This window comes from Mus caroli, unplaced genomic scaffold (genome assembly GCF_978045245.1).
Source record: "Mus caroli unplaced genomic scaffold, Mus_caroli_1 scaffold_11, whole genome shotgun sequence".
Lineage (NCBI taxonomy): Eukaryota > Metazoa > Chordata > Mammalia > Rodentia > Muridae > Mus > Mus caroli.
Genome location: NW_028227266.1, coordinates 117,815,783 through 117,837,461, shown reverse-complemented (window position 1 = coordinate 117,837,461; position 21,679 = coordinate 117,815,783). Strand labels below are relative to the sequence as shown.

Below are 21,679 nucleotides of genomic sequence, written 5' to 3'. Positions count from 1 at the left end.
TGGGGTCCCCAGGTGACAAACTTCTGAGGCAGGCATGGAAATAGAGAGGGGGTTAGTCCCCCTCCTGCTGCTCTTGGGATGAGATTTAAATCTCAGGTTTTGAAATTTCAAGGGTTTGAACACGTTCCACCTCAGCAGAGTTCCAAGCCAGTTTCTCAGGTGGCACAATCCGTGTGCCCCACAGGGTGGTTACTGCAAGGCACATTTGACCATTGCAGAGGTGGGGTGCCCTTGCTTGCCTAGGCTGGCTGATGCAGACGTTCCCCAGGGTGGGCAGCGAGCAGCAGCCAGCTCAGCTGTGACCTCCTGCGTGTGGCCCCTCCTTTGTTTGCTTCCCACCCTCACACTCCTGTCTTTGCCCGTCTGCGGCTGGGCTCCCGATAAAGCATTTGCATATAAACTTCTGCCTGAGGTTCTCTGATGGGGCAATCTACTGTCATCCTGTGTGTCCCGAGTCCATTAGCTGTCTCCATAAAGGATCCCCGACACACTACAGACTGCCCTAGATAAAGCCTTACATTTTATAATCTCTTCAGGCACAGACAGCATCTGTTACAAATGATGCCTTTACTCATATGAAAATTACAAAGCACGTAATTTAAATAATTAAGTAACTCCATAAAGTATGGCAGAAGCTTACATCTCCCAGGGCCCACATCTGTTACTTGTTTGTATAAGCAATGTGTGTGTGTGTATTCTCCCTCTCTCTCTCTCTCTCTCTTTCTCTCTTCTCCCACCCCTCTCTCTGAAATGAATTTTTACTGTACCTCATGCTGGCCTTGAGTTCCTGATCCTCCTCCTTCCACTTCTTAAGTATTGGAATGCTAGTCACGTGCCACAGCTATTAAAAAAATTATGCGTAGGGGTGTGCTGTCTGCATCAATGTCTGTTAGGTACATGTGTGTGCCTGTGGAAGCCAGGAGAGAGTGCTGGCCTAGAACAGGAGTTACAGGTGATTGTGAGTCAACTACCATGTGGGTGCTGGGAATCGAACCAGGGTCGTCTGAAAGCACAGCCGTTATGCTTCTCTTCTTCTTAACCGCTATGCCTCCTCTCCAGCCCTCCATTTTGTTGTTGTCGTCGTCTCACTTTGTTTTTAAGATAAGTACTCACTTATGGAGTCTGGGCTGGTTTTGAACTCATGACCTCCTGTCTCTGCTTCCAGGTGCTGGAATGACAGACGATGGGTGTGCACCACTGCATGTGACTTCTATCTACCTCACAAGTATCAGTCCAGTCACCTTGATCTTGATATTTCAGACAAAGGTGAAATTCTACCTTTAGTAGAAGAGGAAGATTTTATTTATTTATTTATTTATTTATTTATTTATTTATTTATTTATTTATTTATTATTCCATGAGTGTGAGTACACTGTCGCTGTCTCCAGACACCAGAAGAAGGCATCGGATCCCCATTACAGATGGTTGTGGGCCACCATGTTGTTGCTAGGAATTGAACTCAGGATTTATGGAAGAGCAGTCAGTGCTCTTAACCACAGAGCCATCTCCCCGGCCCAGAAGAGGAAGAGTTAATTCATTTCTGGAATCTTGGGCTACTGAGCCCCTACTTCCTGTCCCATTTGTTTATTTATTAAATATATTCTGACCATGTCACCCTTGCTGGCCTCAAACACCTTATGTAGATCAGGTTGGCCTTGAACTCACAGAGATCTGCTTGCTTCTATTGCCTGAATCTTTGGCCATCATGCCCAGGTATTCCCTCTTGTTCTAATGATAAGTGTAATTTGGTTTGATATGCAGTGTTTACTATGACTACATAAATGTGTTCATAGCTCAACTGTGCAGCGGGCTGTGCTTATATTTCCTTCTCTGTTCAGCTTCGGGTTTCCCTGTAATTGACACTTGTCTGTGAGTTCCATGGCTAGAGTGTTCGTGCTCTACGATTTGTCCCTGTGACCAAGCTGGATCCTCCCCCCAGGGATTTGGAGGTGAGTGCTTTGAGAGTCGATTAGCTCATGATGGCCCTCATGAGTGGAGTTTGTTTCAAAGGGAACTCAGCACTTAGCTAGAGGGCACCTGTGGTGGCTAATCCTGACTCTCAACCTGACAGAGTCCTCAGCCACCTTACAGACAAAGCAGGAGTGTCTCTGAGGGAGTTCCTAGTTCATTGACAACCCACCCTAAGTGTGGGCAGCAACACCCCATGCATGGGCCAGGGTCCCAGCTGAATAAAAATGGGGACGAGAGCTGAGCACTGCCAGCCTTTCTCTCTCTCTCTCTGCTTCCTGATCGCAGATACAATGTGACCAGCTGCTCCCAGCTCCCTCTGTTGTGCCTGTCCCACCATGACAGGCTGTACCCTTAAATAATGAGCCCAAATAAACCAGGCCTTCAGTTGTTCTTGTTGGGAATATTTTTTCAGCATAAGGAAAAGAACTGACACAGGATCCGTGGAGTAGTAAGCGGGTAGGTACTCCAGCAGCCCATGGCCGGATTTCAGAATCGGGCATGCTAGCACGAAGAAGGCATAGTTAGGAAGAGGCGGAATAGCTGCTGTCCCGACTCTAGGGACAGTGCCAGGAACTGAAGGGTACAGAGTCCCTGGTCATTTCTGATTGCTGTGGACAATTTAATGAGGAGGAACATGCAGTTGGGTTCAGGGCAAGTTGAGGAAATGAGACTCTTGCCGTGGTGGTTGAGAGAGTCTGCCTCCCAGCCGCAGGACAGAGACTGCCAAAGGTCAGCCTCTGAATCCTGTGGGCTGTCAAGTTGTAAAATCTTCAAATCCACAAATCGCCAGTGCTGTGATAATGTCATCCGTAAGCAGCGAGCTTTCTCAGCCCGTTAGGGGCAGGTCACATCTGTCGGAGTTGTGTGACAGATCCCTCCCATCCTCCATATACACTTTCAGGGAGTCAGGGCTTATAATACATGCTGTGTCTACCTGGGCAGCATTGAAATGCACCCCAATAATGACTGCAGCTGACGTTAAACACACACCAACTCAAGATGACCTCCCTCTCCTGGTCAGCTCACTGGATCCCACGAGATCTGGTATATAACTAGTCTCGAGCATTACATCAAACAAGTTTTACACTATACAGAGTGACTGCCAGGAGCGACATCTGTAGCATCATCATTAATAAAGCCAAAAGGCATCCATCTCTGGTGAACGGAAAACCCAGAGGGAATAAATAATGTTCACAAATGTTACCCTGGTGTACACGTGCTATACAGCCTTTTGCTTTCAGGCTTTCCCTTCTGTGTGTGTGTGAATGTATATATGTGTGTATGTATGTGTCTGTGTTATTATATAGTTCAGATTGGTCCCATACTCAAGGCTATCCTCCTGTCTCAGCTTCCTGACTGCTGGCATTAGAGGGGTGTGTGTGTGCATGTGTGCAAGGCCAGCAGAAGGCACAGACCTCTGGAACTGGACTTCCAGGCAGTCCTGAGACTTCTGTGTTCAGAACTACATCCACCCCCTCTGCAAGAGCAGCACACACTCTTCACCTTGAGCCATCTCTCCAGCCCCCAATTAGATTAACTGGGGCAAATGCAGATAGGCAGAGAGGCTTGTGGCCAAGCCTGACAACCAGAGTTCCGTCCCTGGAGCCCACATGGTAGGAGTGAAAAGTTTCTGTGAATTGACCGGATGACTTCCACATGAATGCTGTGGTCTATGTGTCTGCTAGCTGGCACACATGTATGCACACACAGATACTAAATAAGTTAACAAATGTAATCTTTAAAAAGTTGAAACATTGTATTTGTAAATTACTGATGAAATGGCAAAACTATAAAGCCCCTGGAGAGGGTGATTGACAAGCAGACTGCTAAAGCCCGGTTCTGCTCTGGACACATCACTACGCCAGGCCACCTTGACTTTGAGTGTCTGTTTCACCAGGGAGCACAGGCAGTGGAGAGCCCTGGATCAGGCAAGGGGAGGAATCTGGAGGGTCTCCTTTCTATACGTCTGCGACAGGAAAGCAAGGGTGGCACGGTGGAGTCACAAGTCATCTCTTGCTGCCCTCCAAGCAAGTGCGGAACCAGAACTCTGGCATTGGACAGGAGAAGAGACTGCTCAGCAGCTGGGTGGGCTGGGAACCTCGAGGATTTAATTTAAAACAGTACCAGTTATTGAGTCCCTTGGACTTCCTGCAGAAGCAAATGGAAACGTTCTGTGGGCAAACCACTTCAAGTTCCAACAGATACCTTCTGAGGAAGACGAGAAATGGTTTAAGGTTAAAAAAATATGAGGGAATAGACCCGAGTTCAAAAACAGCAGAGCAAATGGCAACAGAGACCTCAGCTCTCGGGAGTGGCGCGTGCGTCACGAAAGCTTCATATGTTTAAAGAAATGAATGATGAGCGTGCTTATATAGATGAAAACTTAAAAAAAAAAAAGAAACCACCCAAGCAGATTTCCAAAAGAGTCAACTAGACATCATAGGTGAAAAATATGATAATCGGTCAAGCAGAAAATCTACTGACATCCAGAGGAGAATGTGTTGCAGTTATAAGTTCCGTTGGATATCATGAAACGTGAGTGTATGGAAAGACGATTGGTGGAGAAATGACAAACCACATGTAATAAAATGTGGATGTAAATCTAGATGCCCAGGGCTTGGTGTTTACTTAAAATTCTTTCTACTTTTCTGCACGCTTAGTTTTCCTTTGCTGTTGTTGTTTCACAGTGAAAATGTTGCACATACCCCCACACACATACTCCCTACCCCTCTACAAAACAGAAGTTCAGCTTTCATGGCCTTGCAGGGATCCATGGCCTATAAAGTGACAGGCATGGAGGCACACAACCGATTTTATTACAGGTCGAGGCAGGGGGATTCCAGTGCCAGTCCAGTCCAGGCTACATAGCCAAATCCAGAATCATGAATGAATGAACAGATGGAAGAGCCAATCAGAAGTAGGCATTCTGCCCCTGGCCAGTACTCTCGAGAACCGAGGCTCCTTGTGGAATGGTGTGCGGTATGTTGCAGAGCACAGGGCCGTGTGTGTGTGTGGGGGGGGTATGTGTGAATCCCACCCTGTAGAGAAAGGAAGGGCATGGCTGTCCTTGGAGTGGATTTTCTGTGCCCAATCCATGGGTGGTCCATTAAAACTCCAAGGCCTGATCCCAGATGGGAGCCTGGCAGAGGTGAAGGCAAAGGCTCTCTGCAGGAACATATGTTATCCTAGGCTTCAAAGAATTACCACAAAGAACTTTCTAAAGGAAGTCACCAGCCACTGGCCCACTGTAAATAAATAACTAATGAGATGCATGGGCCCATGAATGAGAGTCGTGAGAGGAAAAAAAGAGCAGCCAGCGTGTGTGTGTGTGTGTGTGTGTGTGTGTGTGTGTGTGTGTGTGTGTGAGAGAGAGAGAGAGAGAGAGAGAGAGAGAGAGAGAGAGAGCAAGAGAGAGAGCTTAACTGCCAAACTGGCCCGCCAGCCCTTGGGTGAAGTTAACAGCGACGGCTATAGAGAACATATTCTTCCACCTGGAAGTTGTGACTGATGAACGAGAAAGCCAAACCCAGACATGAGAGAGCCAGAGGCTTATTCTTGAAGACAAGCAACATATTAGGTAGATCTTTGTTAGTAATATCTAGGGAAAAAAGAAAAAGTAGTAATTCATATATTAAAAGTATGTGTGATAAGAATGAGGCTGTAACTAGCAAATAGAGATTTAAAATCTAAGAAAATGAAGTGTCTGTAGATGTGGGAGAGGGCCGGAAGAGAGCTTACAGGGGGGCTGAGCACGTCAGTGCAGCCGGAGGAATCCTGCTTAGAATGAGATTCCCGCCTTCAAAAAACCGGATGTGGTGCTGCACACCTTTAATCCTAGTACTCTAGAGGTAGAGGCAGAAAGGTTAAAATTTGGGCTATCCTTGGCTATACAACAAGTTTGCCTGGGCCAAACACTTAGTGACTTACATTACATACATGTGGAAGAGGTCTGCTTGTGATAAGGAACACGCCCATTTCATTGGGCTGTAGACAGATAAGACACCAGGTCCAGTCCCAGGCGGGCAGGCAATACACATAGATGGTAGTGTCCAAATTATGTCTTAAGGGCAGGTTCAGCCCCATCACGTGGGGTGCTCCCATGGGAGTCAGCAGCCCTTGGTGGGCTCTTTAGCGCTCATATTGCATTATATTGGAATTCCCTCTTCAGCCCCTTACAAAGTTCTTAGCAGCAAAGAAATCACAGTCAGACACGCTGGGATCGTTTGAAGCCAAATTTTGTTTTATTCTAAACTTATTTTTTGTAAACCTGGCATCTCCCAAACAGTGCAAGTGATTCAGAAGTGACTGCAGAAATAGACACAGTGAGGAAGGGCAGCCCTCCCACTCCAAATCCTCTCGGGCAGTGTGTATATGTGTGTGTGTGTGCGCGCGCGCACATGCGCGCGCACCTCAGTAAAGCTGCAGACATGCAGAGAGCAGAGGTGCCTGCCATGCAACAAACCACCCAGAAAGCTTAAACTCACACCACCAATCACACTGTGTACATCAGGATCAAACACAGCAAACCAAACACTTTAATAGACTGAAAAGCAGATCGGCTATAGAGAGCACCACGCCACACCTAGGGGAGATTTTCTCATCACTTCCCTCATGCTGAAAATCCAGAAGTTGTTCTAGAAGTCTGCCTTGGCTCCAGGGGCTCTGCCGCCTCCCTTCAGTCATTATCATAGAACACATACCCCTCCACCCAAACCCACATCGACCAAAATTCTATGTTCTCCGGGAAGTCATTCTGAGAATATTCAGTTTCTGCCTTTTGTTGCCCCAAGTGATGCTTCCCCTGTGTCGGGCAAGCACTGTGACTGAGCTGCATCCTATGCCACTCATCAAATGCCAGTGCTTTGCAGTGCCGCTAAATCTCAGGAAGTTGACACTGGGCACCCCTTCCCTAGGTTTATGTTTCCCTAGGTAATCAGGTATAAAGCTGTGTCATCCTTAAATAAATGTGAATAACATTTCCACACCCACCACACTGGGGCTTGACCACACCACAAGGGTCACTGGTCCCCGGGGTGTCCCAACAGCCTGCTGTTTATTGAGACTTCCCTTGCCTTTGGCTTTAGTAGGTCATGTGATGTTTGGTGCGTGGGGGTGGGGTTGGGTAGGGGGTTGAGTTGTAGAGCACAAGGATAGATGGATGGGGAACTCGGACAGACAACTTCATGCAGCCTGCCAAACCGCTGGGCCCCGAGGTGCTTTCCCAAATCATTGCCTGAGACCACAGTGGCAGGACACAGGGTGTGCGCTAGTCAATCGATCAGCTCCCAGGCCCCTCCTGCTGGTTGGTGTTCTTGTTTGTCTACGTTTCATGGCCTTTCTGTGGCAGGGCTCACTTTGGGGATGCTCTAGTCTTTCTTGAGCTGGTTAAACCCACAGAAGGAAGACATAACTGAAAAACGAGCAGACTATTGATAGCGCCCTGGAGAATGTCTGCAGAATGAACTCAGAGGCAGAGGAAGGCTACAACAGGTGACGCAGTGGGCTTTTAAAAAGAATGTTCTAGAAAAGAGCTAACACAGGCACATCAATCCACCTGCCCACTTTTCCTGATCCCTGGAGGGAGACTGGGATGGAGACGTTGAACAACCCAGCTGAGAAAATTCCAAGACAATGCTCCATCCCCTTCCCTGCCTCTGTGCCAGGCGGCCACACCCCTAGCTCTCAACATTATCAGACAGGCAAAGAGGCCTCCTCTCCTCTATGGTGCCTTTTAGGGTTTGCTTCCTGAGCAACCATATAGTTTTCTTAAAATCTGCCTCCTGAAGTTGTAGCGACATCTGAGCACGTGACTATTCATGGCGGTTCACCATTTGAGATCCAGCTGAGTGGCCAGATTCTAGCTGAGTCTGCCCTTCCTGCCGTCCACACTTTCTCAGGTGCAGCTCTGCTGGCTAGCTGAGTTATGCATCCTTCTCCACGGATGCAGTCATACCCTCTGCAGGAAGTAAGCCAGTGGGGACAAATGCATTTTGAGTATAACCTGCAGATGGTTCTGTAGTGGTCTCACCACCTGAGACTCTCAGATGATTTACTAAAGGAGACCATGACACAATTCACGATCATCACAGGACAGCTGCAAATGGGGTTCATGAAGAATCCATACTCTGCACCTATTGTGGGAGGCTTACCACCCCGAGCACGAGGGGTCTGTGTTCTCAGGGGATCCACCAGGATAGTGCCTGACCACAGATCAGGATGTACATGGCTGGTAAAGCCAAGACTTTTTTCTTACTTCTTTTGATAAAACTTAAAAGAGCTGGGTGTGCACTGTTTTTTTTTGGGCTGCCCCTTCCTTGTAGTGAGTTTGACTTGGTCATGGGTCAGATGTAATGTTTGACTCCTAGGACCAGCTTAGACTCATGGCTTTTTTGGCTACACAAAGCTGAAGGTAGCATTCACTTGTGTGGGGGAGGGGAGCACCAAAGCTCTTGGCTCAGAGTTCTTTGCATAATTTGTGGATCTCCTTACTTGAGGGTGTCCCCCAAAGTTCTCCTCTTGAGGACAGAATCATCTTGTCAGCAAGAACTAAGGGCAGAAAGTTTATATCCCCTGCAGGTGTGGCATCACAAAAGTCCAGGTTCCTGAGCCTGACTTGCCCACTAGATCCAACTGGTTTAAAGCCACCTCCTGGGTTGTCCCCTGAAAGGACACTGTTGCGTGGCTCCCTGTACTCTCCTGTCTTGTATTCTCAACTTCCTCACTGTTACCTTCTGGGAAGACTTCCTCAATAAATTATTTACACCCAAGTCCTATTTCAGGGTTGGACGCTTGAGAATTCCACCTAAGACATAAACACAAACCATGTGGGGTGGTCCTCTCTGGGGAGGTATCTGCAGCACCACCAGTTGGGGACAGCAAGAGTGACAGAGGAAATGGAGAGTCTTGTGTTAACATTATACCACAAGGTAACAGCTTACACAGAGAAAACAAGCCTTTGCTGAGAGAGCACAGCTTCGGTCCTGGGCTCTGAACTCTGACACATGTTGTTTCGGATGAGAGATGCTATTCTGAGGCTGACCAGTTGTCCATCCAGCACTTGCTGACTCCAGAGGAGGGTTTAGTGCCTGCTGCACTATCAGAGTGGTACAGAGCATCTGCTGAGAGGAAACCAAGCTTTCCATCCCAGTTCCTGCTGAGAATCTCCCAGTGAGAGGTCCATAAGAGAAAACACCGATACTTCAAGCTCTCTGAACTTAACTCCTGGTGGTAACAATGGGGAATAAATGTCTTAGGCGGCCTTGTCAGGTCCTTTGTGCTTTCCCAGTGCCTCCAGCTTGGTGGATTCATTTCATGAGGTTTCTTCAGTTTGTTTTGTCTGCAAGTTTTTTTTTTTTTTCTTCCCTAACAAGTTCCAAAGTAGAATAAGTTCCTTCTCTTTTAAAATTTGTATGCAGGTACATGTATTTCCAAGATTTCAGTGCTTGAGTGAATTATAGAACTATTTAATAGAAATAATAAAACATTGATACAAATATAAAGACATGATCAATATAAAAGGCTTACATTTATAAAAAATACTTTTAGGTAACAGTTTTCCCCTGAGGGTTGACCACACAATGTTGCATCCATAAATATTGCTTTGCTCTGTAGCTTGCCTTTCCAAAGTTCTAAGTTCATCTTGCGAAGGGGAGTGGTGGTGGCCCCAGTCATGTGACCTGGCTGGAGGTGGCCATCTCAGGTCGGCACCGGGCTTGACGGGATGAGGAAGAGAACAGCATCAGTGGGGCCTCCGAAAAATCTGGAGAAGATTTCTTTCTTCCAAATATGAAAGATACAAAGATCAAGGACCACAGGCTGGTGATGGGGACATGAGGGCATCACATGACTGGCACGGTGGGTCACTGGTTTTTCTGGACCCAGTCCCAACCATCTTCATTCTCTTTCCGGTTTTTCTCAGCTTCAATGATCTCTTTGTACCTTCTGCGGAAGAAGCCCATCTGAAAGACAGAAGAGGCTCTGCGTTAGGACTGGATTTGTGTGCCAAGGCAGACTGAGCTATGGGGAGGCAGGACCTAGCCCTTCCCAGGGCTGGGGATGCTAGAAGAATGTCTCAGGTCACCACACTGACTTCCTAAAGTCTATCTCCCAGCAAGCCATTCAGTACTGCTGGAACAGTGTTACCACAGCACTGGGTACTGGAAAACATCACTTACTGGGGGTTATTCAAAGGTATTTGGAGCAGTGAAAAAGATAAACATGTCACAGTCAGTGAAGTCAGGAGAAGCTGTGTTCTTCTAGAAATCTGTGATAGACTGTAGTACAGCAAAGGACCTGACCAGCCATGGGAGAAGCCACCATTTTTTAAGCCAAATTGCTGTTTTTTTCTCCTGCATATGTGTGTGTGTATATATGTGTATGTGTATATGTACATATATGTATATATGTATATATATTTATGTGTGTGTTTGTTTATATATGTGCATATGTGTTTATATGTTTGCATGTTTATATGTACATGTGTGTATGCTTATGTGTGTATCTGTTTATGTGTATATGTATATATGTGTGTTTATTTGTATATGTATATGGATGTGTACATATGTATATGGATGTGCATGTTTATGTATATATGTGTGTATATCTGTGTGCTTATGTATATGTGCTTATATGTTTGTGTTTGTGTATATGTGCATGCTTGTGTGCATATGTGTGTGTGTGTGTGTGTGTGTGTGTGTGTGTGTGTGTGTATGTGTGGAGGTCAGAATCATGGGCTGTTCCTTGGGAACACTTGGATATTTGAAATGAATCTCTCAGTGGCCTGGACCATGCCAAGTAGGTCAGGCTGGCCAGGAAGCTCCAGGGATCTGACTGTGTCTACCTCCCCAACACTAGGCTAGCAAGCTTAGGCCTGGCTTTATATAGGTGTTGGGATAGGCACAGGTCCTTATACTTGTGTAGCAAGCACTTTACCAACTAAGCTATGTCCTGAATCCTTATACGAAGTTACTAATGTCCTGAGAGACAGCAGCCATCTGTGGACCCGTCTGACAAATATTGCTCTCACATAACAAACCTTTCAAGTATCCACAGGATCCTATTCCTCCTTGTCGTCTAGAACTTTCTCTCATATCTGTGCATTCATGGTATATCTATGCTGGAGCTAGCAGCCTGGATTCCTCTAGGGTTGGCTCTGCATCCTGACCCAGGCTGGCAGTTTTCTCCAGCTCAGTACCCAGAAAACTCCTCTTTTCCAGCCCAGAAGCCGAGTTTGGCCAAAAGCTTTTCATACATGGTAGGATGAGTGGGTCATCTCACAGAGTCATTACAACTGCTAATGTCCAGTGTTTATGCAACTTTCTGTAGCCTGTGGTGGTCAGTACCAATTTTCAACCTGACAGAATGCAGAGTCACCTGGGAGATGGGCCTCTGGGCATAACTTATGGGGAAGAAGGGTGATCTTGATTCAACTGATTGGTGTAGAGAGGCCCATCTTTAAAAAAAAAATACTTATTTTTATGTGCATGAAGTGTTTTGCCCACATGTATGCAATGCGCACCATGTGCATTTCATAGGTCAAACACAGACACCATGCTGAAAGGACTTAGGGCAGCTGATGCAATGGTGACACTCACATGTCCAGGTCATTATGGATAGCGTCCTTGTCACCAAGAAAGCCAATGTGCTGTCTCCTCCTGCAGACACCAGAGCAAGTTCTTTCCTCTCAAGGAATCATCCCAGCTGCCCACACAGACACCCTTGCAAACTCCACTCTCATCCCCAGAACCCCAGGCTCTAAGATGCCGATGGTCAACCTATGGGTGGTTATGTGCAGGGGAGGCTGAGTGTGGCAGTGTGGGTGAGCCATGCACAGGTGGAACGAGGGTTGCCAGGTGCCATAGAGAAGTTTACAAGGACCACTTCCCAACAGATGGCAGTAGAGGGTCTTATTGTAACAAACCCAGATTTTCAGGCAGATGAAGTAAAAGGTATCGAGAACAAAAGGGAAGATTTGGGATAAAAAACAAACAAACAAACAAACAAACAAACAGCTGGGCGTGGTGGCACATGCCTTTAATCCCAGCACTCGGGAGGCAGAGGCAGGAGAATTTCTGAGTTCGAGGCCAGCCTGGTCTACAGAGTGAGTTCCAGGACAGCCAGGGCTATACAGAGAAACCCTGTCTTGAAAAACCAACCAACCAACCAACCAACCAACCAACCAAACAAACAAACAAACAATTTAGTCATGTAGTACCAGCCTAGTGTGCACAGAGCCATGGCTTCTGTTCCTAGCAACACACACACACACACACACACAAGAATGAATGGATGGATGAATGAATGAGTGAATACATGAATATTAGTTTGTATGGCCACCACACTGTATGATACCTTGTGCCAACTAGTGTTCGGTCGTGTGCCTGAGACACGTGCTTTAATTATAACTCTTCACATATTCCCAGGGAGGGCAGCAAGGCCCTTCAACCTATTTTTTAAAAAGATTTATTTATTTTATGTATACGAGTATACTGTACCTGTACAGATGGTTGTGAGCCTTCATGTGGTTACTGGGAATTGAATTTAGGACCTCTGCTTACTCCAGTCCAAAGATTTATTTGTTATTATAAATAAGTACACTGTAGCTGTCTTCAGACACACCAGAAGAGGGCATCAGATCTCAGTACGAATGGTTGTGAGCCACCATGGGGTTGCTGGGAATTGAACTCAGGACCTTCGGAAGAGTAGCTAGTGCTCTTACTCGCTGAGCCATCTCACCAGCCCACCCTTCAACCTATTATGTGTCATGAATGCTGCTTGGCCACTCCTACCTGCTCTTACTGCCAGGATCTCAGCCTCAGATGCCTGGGCATTTAGCAGACTCCAGAGTTAAATATCTGAGGGAGGCATCAGGACTTCATCCATCTATGTGAGTAGAATCCCACTCTCCTTTTGTCCTTTAGTCATCTTTACATCATAAAATTATTTGAACAGGCTGGTAGACAGATAGTCGACCATCACAGATCATAAGGGTCATAATCAGAGTCTTCAGGTAAACTCTTGAGAATCATAAGTGTGTGTGAGTGTATGCGTGTGTATGCAACATGTGTGTGCAAATGTATGTGTGTATGTGTACGTGTATGTGTGTGTATATAATACATACATACATATATATATATATATACACATACATACATACACACATACATACATATATTTTAAGAGAGTGTATCACTATATAACTCTGGCTGGCCTAGTATTTACTATGTAGACCAGGCTGGCCTCAGACTCACAGAGATCCACCTGCCTGGCTGAGAACCCAAATGTTGAAGGGAAGATATACAAAGTAAAAATTGACCCTGTTATTAACAGCTGACAAATCAGTAGCATGATACGTTTTAGCTTTAAAACCTGTTTCCTGGGCTGGGCTGCTGCTTTTGGCACGCGTCAGGTCCTAGAGTCGATCTCCAGCCATAAGTACCAAAGAGTTTTCCTTTTGCTTAAGGCCTGGGAGCAGATCTAAGAGTATGTCTAAAGTATTAAACATGATGTTTTGATACATGTATCCAATGAGAAGTGTCAACAGTGATCAGACTAAAGAACTCAGCCATGGGCTCATATGGTAACATTTGCGGGTTAAGAAAGCTTCAATGTTAATCTAGGACTTCAAGGACCCAGTCCACACTTTCAATCTCAGGTTACAGTATGGATACGCTGGAGAGCAGGGCACACTCTGACGTGCTCAGTAACTTGTGAGAGATCTGATGAACTTTTCTCCCTTGCAGGCCTCCCTTGGGCATACATACCCGCTTTTGTTAGCACTATTTGAGTATTTGGGAGAAAATTCTTAAAAGTCTTGGGCGGTCCACCCTGAGCCTTCTGGGAAATGATTAACAAAAGCATACCCTGTACCCATAGTGACCCCACACTTTCAAACCAATGGAGTCACTTATTTTTCCTGTGTCCTTTCTGGAATCTTCCAAGGAGGGGGTCAGATGTTTTGTTTATAATTATCCTGTTTGAAGGAGAGGCATGCCTAGTTTCAAGGTTTGTTCAGCTGGAGGCCGGGAGAAGCAGAATATCTTCTGGTCCTGACAGAGTCCGCACCCGCCAAGAGCAGCTCCCCACAGACTAACAGGATGGGTCTCCAAGCCTGCCAGAGAACCCGCAAAGTAGCCGATTCTCCCTGAGCAGCTTGGTTAGGTGGGTGCGGGGTGAGTCAATAACGCCAGAGAGAGAGATGAGAGCGAACCCAGGTCTGAGGTACTGTGGTCTGGTCCACTTTGGGGTGATACGCCTGACAGGCTACTTCAGGGCATCTAGTCTCTTTGGGGTGCACTGGCCTTTGGGGTGTTTTTTGGGCAGCCATTCCAAGGACTTTGGGTACACTCTTCCTTTGGACTAGCTCTGGACCTTGTGTTTATGGGCCTCTCGGTTACTTGACTGTTTATATAGCACGTCTCCATCTCGAGATGTTGAGGACACAGTATCAGACCAATATTTACCTCCAAATATAAACCATTCCCTCCGCACATTTCAGGCACATGATTTTTAATGGGGGTGTGTGGGGTGGTGGTGGTGGGAGTGTGTATCTGTGTGTGCACATGTCTATACACTCTTTTAAGAAGTCTGGTGACCCCAGTGGCCTCTGGAGTGGTTGCCAAACCTTACACATTCTCTGTGCCACTCTGCAGATGTCCACTGCTAATCTTTTTGTGTGTGAGAGAGTTACAAGTGATGCTCTCCAATAAAAACCTTGCTCTCTCAGGAGGCTTGAGAATACCGGGCTCTAGGAAGGGTTCCGGCTGATGGAGGCCTCTGAGTAGCTCTCTTCAGGGGGTGGGGAGGGTAGACAAACCCTTTCTGCACCCTGCCTCTTTGTCACTTGACCAGTCGGGACTGGGTCCTCCTGGTGAAAGAATAGCACACTGTTTCAAATCATCCTGCCTTGAAAAAGTGTCAGTCAGAAAAGAAAAGGGATGGAGGGTCCGTGGTCAGTCAGAAAAGAAAAGGAATGGAGGGTCCGTGGTCATTCAGAAAAGAAAAGAGATGGAGGGTCCGTAGTCAAGGGCAGGGGATGAGATCCTTCACTGAGGGGGTGGCCCGTGTGCCTGGCAAACTGCAAACAGGAAGAGATGGTCTCAGGAAAGGAGAGGGGGAGAGAGGGGGAGATGGGGAGAGGGGGAGATGGGGAGACGGGGAGAGGGTGAGAGGGGGAGAGGGGGAGAGAGAGGCAGGTAGGCAGGCAGAGAAGCACTTTTCTCCTAAAGGGCAAATGTCCGAGTCTCTCTCTCTCTCTCTCTCTCTCTCTCTCTCTCTCTCTCTCTCTCTCTCGGCTCAGGCTGGCGTATTGAGCTGAGGGTGTTTCTCAGACATGCTACCCCATGCTCTCTAAATGATTGTGTCTCTGAACGATTCAACCTTCCCATAAACAGGCCTCTAGGAAGAGGCACCGGGCTGGGGTGTCTTCCAACCCGTCCAGGAGCTGGCGCAAGGGAGAGGGAATGCTTTTGAATTTTCTCCCTTGAAAGAGTTTCATGTTTCAAAGTCTTCCTCCTGCACAGTGGTTTGGCAGGCTACTGTAATCCTCGCACATCAAGTTTAAATTACGGTTCCCAGCGTCCGAGGACGGCGCAGCTCTGAGGAGGTTGACTAGGCTCCATTTCAGGGCTCTGCTGAGCTTGGGGCCTCGCTGTGGATTTTGTGTCGGAGCCAGGTCCTTTTGCCGCCAAGCGTGAGAGAGACTGGGCCGTGAGCAGGTCCTTCAGGAAGATTCTGGGGAGCAGTAATGGCAGGGGTAGAGGGGGAGGCTGGGTAGGCTGAGCCCAAGGGTGAGGACTGGGGCTTAGCATCATAGAGAAGGCATTTGTGGGACCCAGTCGGGCTTCTACTTCACAAAGATAGGAACCCTACAGGACACATGTCACAAGAGGCAGGGGCCAGTGAACCAGGCCTAATCACATTTGCTCCTCTCTGCCACTGAAGTACCTTTCTCATAGGGTTTCAAGAGAGTATGAGGTCTGTTGTTTGCCTCTGCCCAGTTACTTGGAGCACGCCACCTAGCAGGGACCCAATGCTACCTGTTGAAGGAAGACATCGGCTACCTGTGAGTGAGAAGCATCTAAGACCCACAGGCCTGTGTGCTACTGTGAATGCCCCAGCCGAGCCGGCTTTCCACTCACTCATGTGTATGAGACACAGGTGTCCAAGCACAGGTGACAGCAGCCAGAGGCTCTCTGAGTGGGAACTCAGAGGTCTCCTGGATGTTCCAGTGGGGAGAGGAGCTGGCCACTAAGTCTGACTGATCTGAGCTCAGTCTCGGGAGAGGACCCATTCCTGCAAGTCGTTCTCAGACCAACAAGCCCTCCCCCAACTCCCCACAAAATAAATATTTTACAAGATTAAACAATAATAGAAGGAAATACAGGTTTCCATACAGGAAGAGGACCTGACCTCTGGCCATCTATTCATTATGGGTTTCCTGGCCAGCTGCACCCAGCTGGTGGCAGGTGCCAGCCAGTGGCTTCCCTGGAGGGGAGTGGAGGTGATTACATATGGAGTATGGTAATAAGCCCAAACTGGTGAGGTCAGACAAGCCAGATGTCGGACTGGACTTAAGCCAGATTTCAGCTGGCTTCTCTGCGCTGTGCCATCAGTGTGATATTAAACTGCTACCTGATACTCATAATGCATTATTTTTAGGTGATAGATAGAGGAATCAGAGTTGACAAAATGCCTGCAGCCCAATATTCTAGGGAATGTAGGTCTTTAAAAACAATCCATCATCTCGACTGCTTTTTCTAACTTCCTTGAGACTCGTTACTTAGTCTTCAACCAAGACCTTTTTTTCCCCCCCTTTTCATGGCTTCTCAGTTTCTTTTTGTGTAAGAGCCAGACTGCTTTAGAGCCATGCCTGACGGTGGACAACCCTCTCACATGAAGACTATACGGAGATGTTTAAAATTGTAGTTAATGTTTGGGTTCTCATGTGTGCGCATGCGCACACCACAGAGTACATGTGGAGATCAGAGGACAACCCGTGAAGTCAGGTCTCTCCTTCCCCCTGTAGGGTCCAGGGATCAAACTTAGGATGTCTGGTTTGGTGGCTAGCACCTTTGCTGACTGAGCATCTTTGTTTTTTGGTTTTGCGAGACAGGATTTCTCTGTGTAGCCCTGGCTGTCCTGGAACTCACTCTGTAGACGAGGCTGACCTCGAACTCAGAAATCCGCCTGCCTCTGCCTCCCGAGTGCTGGGATTAAAGGCGTGTGCCACCACGCCTGGCCTGACTGAGCATCTTATCAGCTATACTTCTACTTTAAAAAAATAATTTAATGTGTAAGTATGTGTGTGTATGTGTGCTTGAGTGTATACATGTGTATATGTGTGTGCCTGAGTGTATACATGTGTATATGTGTGTGCCTGAGTGTATACATGTGTACATGTGTGTGCCCGAGTATATGTATATATGTGCATATGTGTGTACCTGAGTGTAAACATGTGCATATGTGTGTGCCCGAGTGTATACATATGTATATGTGTGTGTCGGAGTGTATACATCTGTATATGTGTGTGTCGAGTATATGTATATATGTGCATGTGTGTGCCCAAGTATATGTATATATGTGCATATGTGTGTACCTGAGTGTAAACATGTGCATATGTGTGTGCCCGAGTGTATACATATGTATATGTGTGTGTTGGAGTGTATACATGAGTATATGTGTGTGTCCGAGTGTATGTATATATGTGCATATGTGTGTGCCCGAGTATATGTATATATGTGCATATGTGTGTGCCTGAGTGTATACATGTGCATATGTGTGTGTCTGAGTGTATGTATATATGTGCATATGTGTGTGCCTGAGCGTATACATGTGTATATGTGTGTGCCCTAGTGTATACATGAGCATGCATGTGTGCCTCACTGTCTGAGAACTCAGAGCAGACCCACGTTTGTACTGAAATAACAGCTCAGTTGAGAAGAGTCCCCTTGAGGCAGGGGAACAGGGTGGAGAGCCAGGTCTAGAAGCTTTGCACAAAGGTGGCCAAGCAGCACAGAAGCCAAACCAGTTGGCAAAGTTGAAGGCTGGAACCCTCAGGAGAGGGCTAGCTAGAACCAGTTGGGACCACCACAGAGGTTTCTGAAGGTGGCCTGTGGTTCATTCTAACACTAAAACACCACTCCTCGGTGGTCGGAACACAGAGGTCTATCAGCTGACAGGGATTCTAGAAGGTAGGCATTATGTGCTGTCATGGACTTAGAGAAAGTCCTTGTAACAAGGGTGCTCCCAACCAACAGTTAGTAACAGTCACCCAACTCCTGTGCCTCATCTCAAACAAGAGTATCCACGTAACTCCAGAAAGGGAGCCACGAGAAGGCTGTGGAGATCAGTAAGGAGCCGTCAGCTCTGCCAGGCATCAAAGAACAGCATGCACTTTGCCTATGTCCACTCTGATCCAAGTACCAACAAGGCACACACATACATAATCCACCACACCCAAGACCACCCTGGACCCTCACCGCCAGGCATTGGACTCATCTCCATGACGACGACAACAACAACAACAACAACAATGGGAAGTTCTATGCAGTAATATTTTAAAGCAGAGAAGAAATATGTGTATCCTCTCTCTCTTGCCCTTCAAGGAAGAATAATGTGCCCACGGTGTGGTATCTACAAGGTTGCTTCAGTTCCCTCCTATAGAAAAGAGGCTACGGCCACAGCCTGTGTGTGGCTCTTATCCGGGCTCGTGGTCTATCACCACCCTCTCTAAGAAAAGCTACACCGGAAGGCAGGCAGGAAGAAGCAGGAGAGCACAGGCGATATGATGTTCTCTGGTGGCAAGCTCAGTGGGGTGGCCATTAGGACGTCCTGTGACCCACATAGTGGAATGGGAGTAGCCACAGCACTCCCTGCTCTGTGTCCCCACAAAGCTGGAGCAAAAGTGTTTTCTTCTCATTCCGAAAGCCCACATGCCGGCAGATGTCTCACCCTCTAACCCACCGCTGGCCTCTTCTAACACTGAGCCTTGTTTTCCACCCACAGGCCAGAGGCCCTCTCAGCAGGAAGGAGCTGGAGACAGTGAGAGTTAAGAGTCTATCTGGCCATGTAGGGTAACCAAATGGCAAACTGGAGGATTCAAAAAAGAGGAAATATCTGTGGCTGGCAAATAGACAGGAAAATGCACACTTTGCTAAGCCTGCTGTGACTTGGGGTGGCATTTCAGGAGGGCAGCTTACAATGTGAACTACCCCCCCCAACTCTGTTTCTAGGGTTTTACTCTAAGGACACGGTGGAGGATTTGTTCAATCACACTGGCATTGTTATGGGCTGTGCTCAGCCAGGGACAATATTGATTCTAGGGCTAGGGGGACTGCAGACTACAGAGTAGGCACTGTCAGTAGAATGTGGCTGGAAATGGACTCCTAACAACATGGGGAGAGGTTTGTAGTATTGCTGCCAGGGAACAACAGGCTGCCAGGTAGCACAGGGATATCTGACATGCACGGGAATGGAAGACAGACGTATTTCCACATAGTATGCGCCATGTGTTTCCTTCACTCTACAGACACTCTTTCAAGTAAAGCAGCGCTGGGTCTAGAGCAGTGGAGCTGACCATCAAGCTGCGACAGGGATCTTAAACACACAGTTCTGGGAGCTCTAGACTGTTTACATGTGTGAGACTGTATCTGTTGTACGTATAGTTTTCCAGATTGAGAGTTGAACCTGCAGGGGCAGAGGAGTGGCTCCCGAGTTCTGATCTGCAGAACCCATGTGAAAAGATACCAAGCACACCGGCCCTGGCTTACAACTGGATAGGCAGAGACAAGCAGGCTCCTACTGCTCCCTGGCCAGCCATGTTAGCCTCATCTGCCCATGCTAGGCTAAAGAGAAACCGTCTCTCAAAAACAAGGGTGAAGGGCTGATGGCTCAGTGGTTAAGAGCACTCTGAATGCTATTCCAGAGGGCCTGGGTTCAATTCCCAGCACTGACATAGCAGCTCAACAACTGTCTGTAACTCCAGTTCCAGGAGATCCAAAACCCTCACACGTACATACATGACAGCAAAACACCAATGCACATGAAATACAAATAAATTAAAAAAAAAAAACCCAAAAACTAAAGAGGGGCTGGAGAGATGGCTCAGCAGTTAAGAGCACCAAAGAGATCCTGAGTTCAATTCCCAGCAGCCATTAGCTCACAACCATCTGTAATGGGGTCTGGTGTGTCATAAATAAATAAATAAATAAATAAATAAATAAATAAATACATACATACATACATACATAAATCTTAAAAACAAAAACAAAAAAGCAGCAAAAACAACAAGGGGAGGAGGCAGGTAAGTTGATTTAAAGGCGCTCGCCACCAAGCCTGACAGTCAGCGTTCTGTAGCCTTCACGGCAGGAGAGGACCGGCTGAACATTGTCCCTCTGATCCACACAACACATGTGCTGAATGTGTGAACATACACAGACAGGAACTGAACCCATGGCTCCCGCTCTAGAAGTGCTTTATCTGAACATACACTGGGTATGTGTGGGGATAATTTAACTAGCAAATTGTCCGTGAGTGAGCTGGCCCATGAGAAAGCCTCCCTCACATCTATGCAGAGGAACAGGTCAAGATGGAGACAAGGCCGTGTTCACCACAGCTTTTTCCAAGATGGAACCCCGGATGGCGCTTTGCTTTTTCTTTATTAGCGTTACCGCATTTGATTATGCATGTACACGGTTTTGTAATCCCAAAGAAATTAAGTATTTGGATTTAAGTCATCTACCTGTGAAACTCTCAGAGGTTGTTCCTGTAACAGCATTTAAAACCTGCGTTGCAAAAGAGCACTGGGTATTCACTTGTGCCCATAAGATAATGCAAAACGGGGTGAAAGCCAGTCATCTCCACCCCGTTGTGTGTGCCTCCTTACCTCTGGGTCAGGCTCCGGTTGTCTCTTAATGAATGCCTACCTAAAAATCCACAGTACCTAAGCTCCCTCATTCCCCGCCTCAGGCCGAAGTCACAGATAGCACTGTCTTTAACTGTAGTCAGCTCGGACTCCAAGAAAAGCACTGTACCACCCATTGTGAGATCGCTCCCCCTGTAGGAGCAATCATCTCATGGGGACCCAATTGATCTCCTGAGAAGCAATGGTGGCAGTGACTGTGTCAGGACGGGTTTAATCTCCGAGGATAGAAGAGGAGGCAATTGAGGACCCCCGCCCCCCACCTCTCTCTCTGTGGTCCAAGAGGAGGCAAGGTTCCATCTTATACCTGAAGGGGGCGCTGACCTCCTTTGCCCCTGCACTGTGCAGGGAAACATCCCCGGCCCTGGAGAGGCCTGAGCACTGGTATCCCGAGTGGGAAATCAGGTGGCATTTGGGGTCCTCAGACTTACCTTCCACAGGAGCACAGCCAGCAGCAGAAAAATGAGGATCCCCACCAGCAAACTGATGGCGATGATCCACCCCACAACGTAGCCACGGGGTTCCAGATTGTGCAAGGCCTCGAAGACCACCTAGGAGGTACCACAGAGGGGAGAGCGTCAAATAGAGGTTCGTGTCCCGAAAGGGCTGTAATGATGACGACCCGACTTCAAATATCACAAACTGAACAAAAGCATGGCAGAGAAAGCCAGGAATTAGAGGATACTCTTCTATCTTGCATTCGGCTCTGAAAGAACGAACGCTGGGGGTCTCAAGCAGTGACATATTTGTCACTTAGTGTGGAATTACTTGGATTAAGCCGCTGTCTCG

The 21,679-nt window shown here is 47.3% G+C and overlaps 1 protein-coding gene across 2 annotated transcripts in view; it reads right to left on the bottom strand.

Moving 5' to 3' along the window:
- Nucleotides 1-6,189: 6,189 nt before the first annotated feature.
- Itga9 (integrin subunit alpha 9) overlaps nucleotides 6,190-21,679 on the bottom strand; it is a 296,995-nt gene continuing 281,505 nt past the window's right edge. For both annotated transcript variants that reach the window (XM_021172021.3, XM_085828171.1), the window contains exons 27-28: nucleotides 21,322-21,441; nucleotides 6,190-9,929 (exon numbers count right to left, since the gene is read on the bottom strand). In XM_021172021.3, the coding sequence (XP_021027680.1) occupies nucleotides 9,831-9,929; nucleotides 21,322-21,441 (219 nt within the window). In that variant the 3' untranslated portion in view covers nucleotides 6,190-9,830. The remainder of the gene's footprint in view (nucleotides 9,930-21,321; nucleotides 21,442-21,679) is intronic.